Raw genomic sequence first — 13936 nt, 5'->3', positions numbered from 1 at the left:
TGACGAGAATTTGGCTCGTAAACTGACATTTTCAATCGAGAATAACTTTATGATGCAGACACAAATCGACTAATGTTTCTATGAGAATTATGTTGACAGATGCCCAAGTTATTGTATGATGTCTATGATCTGTTTATTTCGACCACCCCCCTTACCGCTAAAGCCATCTATAGGAAAACGGCGGAAACAAAGTTGTACACCTAATATTAATTATATATTTTAATTATGTTTCACTAAAAAATATCTTCCTTCTTCCTAGGCATATTTACATGGCATTTCACAGTACGAGAAATATCTCTAACCTGGTTCATCTGAAACAAAAAATTCAAAAAGAGTATATTAAAGTATATTAAAAATCAAATGCTTTTTTTATAAAAAGAAATTTAAAATTTTTGCTGAAAATCGATTCATTAAGTTTGAAAATTCATCATTTTGTTAAAAATTCAAAATTCAAAATTGTTTCTAATAGGGATTATTAATCTTTAATATAGTTTGACTCTTTTTGATTTTTTTATTTCAGATGAATCAAGTTGGAGATATTGTATTTCTGGTATGAAACATGCATGACCTAGGAAGAATGGGATATGCAGTGAAATATAAAATAAAATTATGATTAATAGTAAAAAATATGTAATTTTATTTATAAAAAATGAGCTCACATATCTTTGCACATATTTTTTCTAAAAAAAATAACCCTGGAAAAGGCTTACTTTTTGAAATCAAAAAAGTTCTATGTCCTCTTTTAAAAACTTTTATACAAAAACAAATAATATATTGTCATTTTTTTTATATTTTTTTTTATTTATGGAATTATAATTCTCATCATTAGTATAAGATAATTAGATAGAATATAATTAGAATTAATATATATGAATTAGTGAATGATAATATTAGTTTATACTTACAGTATTATGCAGAATCTCACGCTGTGATTTATATTGTTGACTCATCTGATCGTGATAGAATACCAGATTCCAAAGAAACTTTTGGTAAGATATTCTCTAATTATATTTTGATTTATTAAATTGGATAAGCTCCAATTGTAAGTAAAATAACAGTATAAAAACATTTTTAATATTTCAATATACATTTTTAAATAAAACTATAAGTTTAAAATAGCTTTTTTCTTAAAAAATTAAAAATTATTTCCTTTATTTTAATGAGGCACATATAAATATTGTACAAATGGTAAAAATATGTGTATTTTCCTCTTAGATAAGGTGATATCATCTGAGCATCTAATTGGCGTACCATTATTGGTACTGGCAAATAAGCAAGATGTACCTGATTGTATGGGTGTCAGAGAAGTGAAGCCAATATTCAATCAAAGTGCGCATTTAATTGGTAGAAGAGATTGCATGGTGATGCCTGTATCGGCCCTTAATGGGTAAGCAAAATTAGTACTTTATTTCGTTGATTCACACCATTTATATTATTTATATAATTTTCAGTGCTCTCTCTCTCTCTATTTCCCCTCTCTTCCTCTCTCTCCCTTTCCCCCTTCCTCCCTCCTATGCTTGCATGTATATGTACGTATGCATATATATGTATGTATGTGTACAACTAGTCATAGAAAGACTGCAACTTTTTTTCGATGGGTTTCGGAATGCAGCTTACTCACCGAACAATTGGTTCTTATTTATAGATCCTTGAGTAAGAACTAATCACTCGGAGAGCAAGTTGAGTCCATCCTGAAATCGAAGAAAAAATGCAATCTTTCGGTGACTAGCTGGCTGTACACGTAGGTGTGTGTGTGTGTGTGTGTGTGTGTGTGTGTGTGTGTGTGTGTGTGTGTGTGTGTGTGTGTGTGTGTGTGTGTGTGTGTGTGTGCGCGTGCGCGTGTGCGTGCGCGTGTGCGTGCGCGTGTGCGTGCGCGTGTGTGCGTGTGTGTGTGCGTGCGTGTGCGCGCGTGCGTGCGTGTGTGTGTGTGTGTGCGTGCGTGCGTGCGTATGCATGTGCGCGCGCGCGTACTTACATAATTGAAAAGTTTTCATAAAAATGAAACAAGTCTAAAAAATTAAATTTTCAGAAAACAAAAAACTGCATTTTCGAAAACTATTCATTATGTAAATATAATAATTTTAAATAATAAGGATCTTATTGGATCATTTATGTGAATACACAGCCAATAATAATTTTAATATGAACATGTAATAGACATAAAAACAAAGTTTTAAGCTTTGATTAAGGGATTATTCGAGTAAACACCTGAAAATATGTGGTAATTTGGGGAATTTTTTGCAGTTGAGTAATAAAATAAGTGAAAATTCTTTAATATGCATAGCTTAAAGGAATTCTAAATCAAAGGAAGAACCAAACTTGAACTTGATCAAGGTCGATAGTACAGACATTTTTTTTAATTCCAAATTTTAATTCCAAATAATAGTAACATCTTTAATTCATTTCTTACATTATATTATTAATATCATTCTATCTCACTCATCAACATATATAGGCTAGGATCGGAGAGATGCTATTAGCGCTATTTATGTTATTCTATTTTCATCATCTATCAAACAAGGATAGTATGACACAAATAGCGTTGATAGCGCGCTGCCAGAATGATCTACTGATGGCGGTAGAAACAAGAATAGTGAGAGGCAGATAAATGAATGTTCTTTCTCTGTTTACTAAGCCTAATTGATTGCAGCAATACTGCTGGATCAACAACAACCAATCAAGCTAGTAAACAGAGATAACGTTCATCCATTCAGAGAGAATCAAGGGAGAGTGGAGCGGACTACTCGAAAACCGTCATGTTTAGCGTGCCATTGAAGTGAGCAGGAGATATGATGGAACTGGAGATATGATAGATATGATAGAAATATGATGGAACTATTGCACCGCATTAGTATTGTGTGTATAACATATATGTACATATACACATGCATGTGAGCTATAAATGGCGGAACCAATCAGAGAAGAGAAACATTCTTCATTCCACTCTGCCTTGATTCTCTTTATGTCCATTTATTTGCCTCTTGCTCTACTCGTGTTTCTATCCCCATTACCGCCATCGATAGTCTATTCTATATGTCGATGGTCTTATTCAACGTATACATCAGTCCTTATGTAATATATTCTAGCGCCATCTATCGCAAGATCGTATAATTATTATTATATGGAATTTCGGTTCTATTGATATTCCTAGTCTTCACAAAGCATTCGTATACACATATTTTTTATTCGATGAAAATACTTTTCTTCTAGACTTTCAATTATAAGGTAAATTTTTACGAGCTCTAATCTGTTTCAACGACAAAAAAGTTCACGTAATCAAAATGGACACTTGATATTCGTCAATTTTGATCAAGTAATCCTTTTTGTTGCAAAACAGCCGGTTTGAACAACTCGTGAAAATTTACCTTTAATTCTATAAACTCAGTACCGTTCGTTCCAGTAATATGATCTTAGTTGTATGCTTATTTTTAAGATATGGACTATAAAACGTTTATATCAAATATGTACTTGAAGTGACAGTTATATAAGTAAAAAGAATTTTTCAACTTTTTTCAATTTTCTCATGAAATCTAATGCAGCTGAGGTCCTGTTTGTGCGTTTTAATTTAATTCTGTAATAACAATTTTGCAATCCGTAAATCCAATTCGGAGATTTTTCATCGAATGGAAATGATGGTAGGACTTTAGTATCCTCTTAAGGGGATCCTAAAGCCGTCTATTTTACCGACTAAATCATGCAATTTTTGTACAACAAATACATTCTCTTTCATAGATTCGAAAATTTTTTTCTGAGATTAAAGTATACGCATTAATACTATTAATGTTTGTGAGATGGAGTTTATGCTGAGAACGACAAAAAATTTCGAAATTGATATATTTTTCATCATTTCTAGTATAACATGACGTCTCAAACTATCAAGTCTTAACAACATTTGCTTGATATGAAAATTTTGCAATCAGTTCTTATGAAATAATAATTCACAAACATGTAGTTTATACGAATAAGTAACGTTGAATTCTTAGGATTATTTCTACAATAATCATAAGCGTAATTGTAAGTGGTTGTAGTTGTAAGAATTGACCAGTCACAGTCCAAATATTCTCTTCACATTCGATTTGATTGGTCAATTTTTACAACCACTTAAGCTACTACATCCTTAAGCTATATCATTTTTTTTTTTTTGTCAAGATGACGCTAGAGTTCTACAAGTGAAATTGCTTCTTTCTTCACGGTGTTTGTAGCATAACTTTAACAAATTTTATTCGAACCACTTGAATTTTTACAGTATTTGCTAAACTAAATTTTTTAGAGAAATATACATGATTTTTATCGGTTAAAAACTTTTTTATTAATAAATTTTTTGGAAAATGAAATTATTATTAATGATATTTTTTTTCTGCAAAAATTAATATATACGTGTGTTTTAATTAACATATATGTGTGTACTTCTCTAGCAAATTTAATGATTATAAAAAAATTTTGCTTTTTATTCCTACTGAAAATATATACAGAATTTCTACTGTAAGCCACAGAGATCTATGGAAAAAAATAGTCTCACTTGCAAAACTCCTGCGTTAACATCTTCACATAAAAAAATATAAGAATGTGCTAGAATTGTGGCTGAATTTGATCGATGTTGAGACTTTTTAAATTCCAAACAAAAAAGATAATATAATGTGACATTTTTAATTCATTTCTTATTATACGAATATTATCGTTCTCATTGTCTCTTGTCTCATTCAAATACATACATCTTGCCTAACATATTGCAACGCCACTCTTGCAAGATCGAGTATTTAATAGTAGACACAATTACTGCTGCTTTGTTTATCATTCTGAGTCTTTACTCAATATTCGTATGTATATGTAATTTACAGATTAATATAAATCTTTTTTTAAGCTTTTAATCTTTTCATTAACAATGTTCGTTTATCGTAATCAGAAGGGTGATGCACTATCGTTTTGTCCATATATTATATAATAATTTTGCATCAAGAAAATGTCTACGCCAGGTGACAGCTCTACTAATTGAAAAATAAATAAGTTTTAACTTTTTTTTCGATTTTAATGTAAAGTCCATCCTGTAGCTCCCCTTCCACAATTTTGTGTCTAATCTTGTAAATGGATTTTTTATTTCGTTCAATAAATTCGGAAATTTTTATCGATCTGCAATGTGTCAATAATTTGGTCCAGCATCTCCACAGCATATGCAAATTTAAAGGTCTTCAAATTGAATTTTCACTTATTTTATTACTTAACTGCAAAAAATTCCCGAAATCATTCTATGTTTTCAGGTATTCAGTCGGATATAATCCCTTAATATTTTGGGGACTTATTTTGAAAAAAAATAAATAAAGGACCTCTAGACTTGTTTGGTTTTTCCAGAAATTTCTTATTTATTATCTATTTATATCCCTTATTTAATATTTTACATTTATCTTTTTATAAATGAAGAAGAAATATTATTAAAGTATAAAGCAATAATTTTTTTTATTTCCAAAATTTTACAAATTGCTGTTAACAAAAACATTCTTTACAAATGTTATATTTTCTGTTTTTTGTTTGATTCTTGGAATAAAATTGTTCACGATGTAATATTGCTAACAGAAAACGATTTGACTATAATTCAGATTTTAAAGAAAAATGGATTTGTTTGATTTTTGTGGGACTTCAATTAGTTAGTATTCATTATATATGTATGCACATATAGCACACACAACATATGCACACATAAACACACACAACATATGCACACATAAACACACACACATATGCACATAGGGCGACCTATCTCAAACATAATGAATATCTCGGAAAATACGAAAAATATGAAAAAATTTTTCATATAATTATATGATTTGAAGGAATGCAAATATTGGTAAAATTAGTTTCCGAAAAGTCAATTTTTTTACCGTCATATAAATATTAAATAGTATCGCCATTAAAAAAAATAGAATTATATGATTATTTTACTTAATATGATTCCTCTGATTATTCCACATATAAATGTATCAGTGAAGTTGCCGCAAAATCATTTAAAAGGATCCTAAAGACGATTAGTCATATTGAAAATAGCACTTACACACAGACGATTTACGCGTCATTAGGTTCCCTCCTTCCTTTTTTTTCGGCTAAAGTTCTTGCACGGTTCAAACTTCTTATTGATACATCACTCACGCATGCCATACTAAATTTTCGTATAACAATTACGTTTTAATTAGTCTAAATTCAATTTTAAGTTCTCCATGCTTTCTTCATGCAAAACTACTGATCTGAGGACTACTATTTCGTAAATAGATTGGACAGCTTTTATATAAAACAAATCTTGTTATGATATAACAGCTCTGGAACGTCATGTTAGAAATGGTAAAGATCTCCATTTTTTAATTTTTTCAGCATAAATTCTATCTCACAGACACGTATTCGTATTAATACATATATTTTAATCCTTAAAAAGGATTTTCAAATCAGTAAGATAGGAAAAAAGTAATTGTTATATAAAAATTATATATGGTTAAGTTGATAAATAGACGACTTTAGGATCTCTAAAAAAGAAATTTACGATATATATATAGGGTGTTCTTAAATTTTGGCATTACCTATCTTAGATAGAGCGTAAACTAAGTCGAAAAGTCCTCTATCATTTTGCGATTTTTGCAATGGTTAACGAGATATTAATTAATAGATATATTAAAAATCGTTAAATATTGGTTTTCAATAATTTTTTACTATACAAATATTATCAATTTTACAATTACAGAACAATTGCAACAGACAAAAATCATTTTTTTCTCATAGAACACTAAGAATTTTTTCAAAATTTTTTATCAAATTTTTAGTACTGCATTTTTTATTTTTACATCATAAGAAAATAAACAATTTTTATTTTTTACTGTTTTTCTGTAAAGTTGATAGCATTTGAGTACAAAATTATTAAAAACCAATATTTAGCAATTTTTAATAATTAATATCTCGTTAATCATTGCGAAAAATGTAAAATGGTACAGGACTGTTCGATTCAGTTTAGTCCGTTCTACCTGCTCAGGATGGATGATGTAAAATATATGTACTTGCATATATACCATAATCTTGTAATCTTTTGAACTGCGAGCTGAATTGTTTTTCCAGACTAAACGCAATTAAACTACTCTAGTAATCGCGAATTAAATTTTAATAATTTGATGTTACAATCATGCATCATATTATAAAGCTGTTAATATATTGAAAAAACTGTTAATAAATTTATTGCGAAAAATATTACTTCAATCAGAAATCAAATCCGGATCTCTCTATATTCTGTATGAGCGTCCTAAACCTTTAGATTTAGAACGAAGCCTTAGTAATATTCTTCGCAATAATCAGTAAGCAATGTCTTTCTTACAGGCGACAATATAAACAATATTAAAAATCTTTATTTTTAGATCGCATATGTGAGAATACAATCAACGACAATATAAACAATATTAAAAATCTTTATTTTTAGATCGCATATGTGAGAATACAATCAATACTTCGTTATTAATTTAATTAGAATAGTTTAATTGTATTTAGTCCAGAAAAATAATTCAGTGCGCAGTTCAAAAGACTGCAATATAGTGCAATATATGCAAGTACATTTGTATACGGGATATATAGTAATTCAAGATTGAATTATTTAAGCAATGAAGATCCAGCTTCGATCGTTATAGGCATTTTAATTTCTAGTATTGATTGTGTTCTCACATATGTGGTTTAAAAATTCTTAATATTGTTTATACCAATTGATTCATCTTATTATGCTATTTAAAGTACTTAAAATACGATTATTAAAAACTTAAGGTACGATTATTAAAAAATTAATAGTTTATGAGTTATTTAATATTTTATGTCAATATATGCCGGAAAAAAAAGTAATATCTCGTAAACTAATGGTTTTTTGATACCTCTATTCTAATATTTTTATATACAGAATAATTAAAAGAATCATATTGTGTAAAAAAAATTATACAATTTCATTTAAGAAAATGGAGGAGACCTTCATATCTCTTTGACACCTTCATCTAGAAAAAAAAACCAAAATACGTTTCCCTCGAAGCCATTCCACTTTCATTTGAAACATTTTATATTATTATCAAAAAGCGAGATATTTCAAATGATCGATTTAAGTGGACCACTGTGTGTGCGTGCGTGCGTGCGTATATGCGTGTCAAATATCTCATTAACTACTAATTTTTTGATAATTGTATCTTAATATTTTATGAACAGAATAATAAGAGGAATCAATTAGTGTAAAGAAAAAAATATAATTGCTTAAACATATATATATATAGTCAGAACAGATTATTTTTTTTAATAGATTATTTTTCCGAGATGTTTGATTAGGTTTGAAATGGGTCACATCATACATAAGAGCGCTTGTCGAAAAAAAAATTTCGGGACATCCTGTATATATACATATATATCTCCCAATAACTATATATACATATGCCAATAACCATTATCCTGAAATATCTTTGAATTCATAAAATCCAAAAAAGAAATTTGTAGAATCAAAATTGCATGGTACGAAGAAGGTCATATGATGGCGGTAGTAATTTTTGTCCTGATGGAAGCACTGCGAAGATTTTAAGGTTTCAACTTCATTTTTTTAAATAATTAATATTAACCCTCAGTATACACAACTCTGGCAGTTCCTATATCTACCCATCCTATGAGTATTTGTAACTCAGCGTTTTTTTTTGCTTGTATCTCATATTGTGCATCGATTTTAACTAATTTTTTTTTAATTTATCGTTTGAAGACTGAAAAAAAAAGAATGTTTGAGTTAGAAAGTTTAAAATGTAACACAAAAGATATTTTGTAATAAGTAAAAAGGGATCGGAAAAAAACGTGAAAACAACGAATTTTTTCAAAACCTCATCTTTTTGTCAAAAATAAACGAAAAAAGATTTTATTAGTGATGAATCAATAAATGAGTTGAATTTTAAGAAACTATATGCGTTTTTGTGATTTGTTCTAAAAACGATATTTTTTTGCAAAGTGAAAATGAGTGATTTTTCAGTTTTACGGAACTAATCATAAATCGAAAATCTTTGAATTTTGATAGAAATAAATAAAAAAAAGTAATCCTAATGTTCTTCTATAAATATTAACAATTTATTATTATATTTAGTATTGACCGCGGGAATCATTAACGAGGAAGAAGAAGAAGTCTTTTTCGGATATTAAAATTGAATTAAATCATTTTTTTATGATGTGTACTCATGATTAAAATCATAAATAATGCAATTAATCATATCTACTTACATTTCAACTTTACAGTAAGTCCGGATTTTTTGACGTATCCACAAGGGATTAGAGTAACCCCAACACGTACTTTACACCATACAATTAAGCTAATGACGCATTAGAAGGTTGCCGAAAAGGAATTGTAGAGGTGAAACTTAAATTTTTCCCCTTCAGTTTCAGCACCACTGTTCAAAATGTTTGAATGCCTGAATTATGAAAATCGGGTGGGATTATGCCCACTCCTTGTGGTCTGAGAGTTAAAACAGATTCCAAAGATTAATCGAACAAAGGGAACGATAATGCCAATGGGAACCGACACGGTTGATCGTGTATAATCAACAGGGAATGAAAGTAACTCGTTACTTGTTACGAAGTTACAAGTTACTTTTGGCAACTTTACTAGTAACTGCATTATTTTTTTTGATAACTGTATGTAACGGTAATTATATTTTTTTGATAACGGTAATTTTACAGTTATATTTATCGTTTCTACTCGATTTAGACACAAGTCACTTATAGCGCTAGACTAGAAAGCTCCTCGTCCGCTGTGTTTGATCGTCGATTTTAACAAAGTAACAGAAAATTACGAAAAGTTAAAAATGACGGTAATTGTAACGAGTTACTTTTAAAAATCGATAACTCTCTAGTAATTAAATATGTATGTATTAATCAATAGTACAAACGTTTCGACTCTAAATTTGGGTCATCTTCAATGTATAAATAACCATTATCAGAGTCCGTGTAAGAATTTTTAAACCTTATGGATTAGAAGATATTTCAGGTGGTAATAAGTGATTATTGGGACACTTGTATATACAGGGTGTCCACGTAAAGACCAACGCTTAAGGGACTGCTAAGATTATTTTAAGACGAAAATTCTTATCCCAAAAAATGTCAAGGCTATAATAATTTTTGCATCATTTAAAGTTAACAAAAGATACTGTTTAAAATTTGTGCGTTCGAGTATGATATAAAATGCTGAAAGTGAAAGCTAAGTTTTGCCTCTTGTAAATATTAAGTAATATAAAGATTATGCGAAGATATAATTACTGATATTTCTAATTATTGATATTTGTTATGTTAAAGAAAATATTTTGGTAATAAAATTTTTCTCAAAATAATCTCAGGAATCTCCTCTTAAGCGGATCTTTAATAGTATACTTTTTATATAACATAAAATAACGGTCTATAATTTGAAAAGGGATGGAGTAGATGAAGGCATACATTGGTTGGTGGATTGCGTCAAAAGAAACAGTGATATACGACCGCCTCGTAATCAGGACGACAATTCCTTATCTTAGCTGTGTCTCTAATTCTTTGGTAATTTATATTAATATGTAAATATATATAATACATTGCGATATTAACGCACTGTACATATTTATATCGCATGTATTTCTATGAATAAAGAATTTCTTTTTAATCGAATATACATTATCTCCTTTTAGATATATAAGAAGAATGTATATTAAAATTGCACACAGATAATAGGAACGTTCATTTCTAAGAGCATTCTAAAATTTACTGTAAAATGATTTATCAGATCTCGCTTAGAACTGGATTTGTATGAGTGTGAATGCCTGATATCAAGGTAGTCGCCGAGATAAGAGATAATATCCACACCTTGTCCCGTTGCTATTATATTAGTGATAAAGAATGTACAAAACTGATCGCGCAACTGTACGTATTCTGTTTGGTATAGATTGTGATTTTGTGCGGTGCGCTTCTTTTTGGCCGTAAGCTCCTTATTTATTTAACATTATTACATACCATGTGGCCTTACTACGACACCGAGGATTGGAGTGTCTTGCCGCCAGAACTCAATAGAAGGTGATTTATTCAGCTTATAATGGGAGCTTTCCAACAAAAGACATAGGAGTTATTTTGTTTTTCTGTTTCATTCAATATATCAAACGAAGACAAAATGATTCCTGTCGATGTGTACTGCGAAATTCTCATACAGACTGCGTTTCGATATTCTGCTAGTAGTACTGAAAATCTGTAGTCTATAGTATACGTTACGTGCACTACAAACTTTCAGCACTGACAGTGAACGCAATTCTATATGAGAGCTTTCCAGTAAGAGACTATACATAAACCTATCGAAAAAGGAATTGTTTTGTAATAGCTGTTTTGTAATAGAGGATGTTTATCGAAATTATGCATTATATGATTGTATCTTTTCGAAGATTAAAATTATCTATATAGTGTTTTAAGAAACTTCTCAAGAGAAGAGATCAATGAACTAATTGAAGCATGTAATCATGTATCATGTTTAAAATACTAAGTATGGTTGTAGAATCCAAATTTTCCTTCTCTTGTGAAAAAAGATGACGTTAGCGAAACGATAGCGAAATTTGATACATAAACATGAAATATGAAAACTTTGGTATACATAAATCTATTGTCCATCCACTATAAATCTATTGTTCTTTATTAAGTTTTAATTAAGATAATACATCTTATGCCATCACTCGATTATGCGTTCTACGTGTAGTTTGTACCGACAAAAAAATAATATGGCCATGTCAATATCAGTTGTGCAATGACACTTGTCTGGAGATACTTGCAGTTCCTTGTAGCTCCTGTCGACTTGAACATATGCAACATGTGAGTTATCTTATCGCGAGAGGCAAAAGTAAAGATCGTTTTCGTGGACCAGAAGTATCGGTGATAATTTCGGCGAATTTGAGATCGAAATTGTCCCGCTTTCAGGATTATCCATGCGAGATTTGTCTTCTCAGTATCCACTCGCATAAAAGCTCTATCTTATCAAAATTTTCCATCAGACTATTTTTTTCTAAAAGTTGGTTCCATTTCCGCACATGAAGATGATACAGCTAATAACAATTCTTCCCCTTCAATTTTCACAGGTAAATCGAATCAGCGTTATTAAATAAGTTGTAAAAATAACAAAATGTTAAAATGAAAACGATTAGTGATTAGTTCCGACAAAAATAAAAAATCTTAACGTCCATGCACATTAAATGATTCTTTTGTGTATGAGATTATAGATGTTTTTCAATTTAAGTTCCATTCATGTAGGATTGACTTTAATCTCAGTTTAACTTCTTGTTTATTTTTTATATAATTCTTTAGAATTATAAAAAATAAATTGAACCAAAAAAGATTAAAGATAATCTTATGGTGGAATCTGGTGAAGCCTAAAGCTCAATCAGACCCAATCAATGTGAGATGTTTTTAATAAGTTTAATTTTATTCTATTATATCTTTTTCTAGTTATAAAAATTAAAAAGAAGAATAAGTTGAACCGAAATTAAAGTTAATTTACATTGGTAGAAATGAGCACTGATGACACAAATCGACAGAAACGTTCTGTCTCTGCCGTTTTTAGGAGTTTTTAACAAAAGCTGCTTTTCTTTTAGAAGATACAAACGTTTTATCCTTTTTGACATTCAACATAATAACAAAGAACGACATTTATGTGTCAATCACTATCTCTTAAAAGGAAAGCAGCCATAGACTGAAAGTGGAGGCACCGAAGAGCAGAGGCGTTTCGAGGCACTAAGCAGGTATGCTCCAGCATAGGGCGCAAAATTTGGAGGGCCGCAAAATTTTAATAGACAGCTCTTGTAAATATAAAGCTCTACTTTACTTGATATTTTAAATGAATTAACTAAAAATGGTTTTCTGGAAATCTTTTCAAATTTAGTAACAGAGCATTATGGATCTTATTAACTGTGCCAATATCTGTGGCAATTGCAGAGGCATCTTTTTTAAAATTAAAAATAATAAAGAATTATCTGAGAAATACAATGACGCAGACGCGGTCATGCGATTAGCTATTGATAATCCTAAAAAAGGAGACGTTAAGTTGATTGCTCGCATCTCTCGAAGTTTATTGTTGCCGTTTTTCCGTGATGCTGATTAGTTCTCTCATAATGCTGCTTACTTCATGAGCGGCTATCATCGTCGAGATTTTTACTTTGATTAATATAAATGTGATTGACAATTGAGGTTGTGTATTGAAGTTAAAATTACTTGATTAATATAATATAAAAGATATCTCTTTTCAAAGTGTTAAAAGTTTCTCTTCAATATCAGATAAGTTTTACAATCTCTATTAATTTATTCTCTCTATTTTTTATAATTATGAAAGAATTCTTTATAATTATAAAAGAATTGATTCTTTATGCTGTATTTTATTTTCAGATTTATTGAAAGAAAAGATCTAAAAAGAAAAGGCAAGGATTAGAAGATAATATAATCTTCTTTCTTCAAAGTATGTTTCTAAAATATTCCAATCTGTATACTTTTATTAGAATATCCTGAAAGTTACCATCAATGACAAACTAATCTGATGGCAATGTGTGAAAATCGCATTAAAAGTAGCACAATTTCAACAAAATCTGATCTTTTCAATATTTGTTAATATTAATTAATAATTTGAGATATTTTATGATTCATTTTGGTATATTTTTTATATAAAAAATATCTCCTAAACTATTTATTTTTTAATGAAAGAGATGACAGAGGCAAGACAAGACATTGGAAATAAGAAAGAAGAGTGAGACGAGAGTGAGAAACAAGAAGAAAACGAAAGAGATAGAGACGATAGTGAGAACGAAAAGAGATCAGAGATGAAACGAAAAAGAGATGGTCAGAGAGAGATGAGACGAGACTAGAAAGATTAAAGGCGAGAGATGTGACACGAGAGAATAGAGATAGGGGACGAAAGATAGAATTT

The 13936-nt window shown here is 29.6% G+C and overlaps 1 protein-coding gene across 1 annotated transcript in view; it reads left to right on the top strand.

Moving 5' to 3' along the window:
• The window catches only part of LOC105617741 (ADP-ribosylation factor-related protein 1), a 12731-nt gene extending 2202 nt beyond the window's left edge, over positions 1 to 10529 (top strand). The window contains exons 3-5 of the mRNA XM_012199294.1: positions 908 to 989; positions 1216 to 1387; positions 10430 to 10529. Of these exons, the coding sequence (XP_012054684.1) occupies positions 908 to 989; positions 1216 to 1387; positions 10430 to 10529 (354 nt within the window). The remainder of the gene's footprint in view (positions 1 to 907; positions 990 to 1215; positions 1388 to 10429) is intronic.
• The last annotated feature ends 3407 nt before the right edge of the window (positions 10530 to 13936 follow it).

The sequence above is a fragment of the Atta cephalotes genome (assembly GCF_000143395.1).
Source record: "Atta cephalotes unplaced genomic scaffold scaffold00014, whole genome shotgun sequence".
NCBI classification, from domain to species: domain Eukaryota; kingdom Metazoa; phylum Arthropoda; class Insecta; order Hymenoptera; family Formicidae; genus Atta; species Atta cephalotes.
The sequence above is the reverse complement of the archived record's forward strand: the minus strand, read 5'-3'. Positions and strand labels throughout refer to the sequence as shown.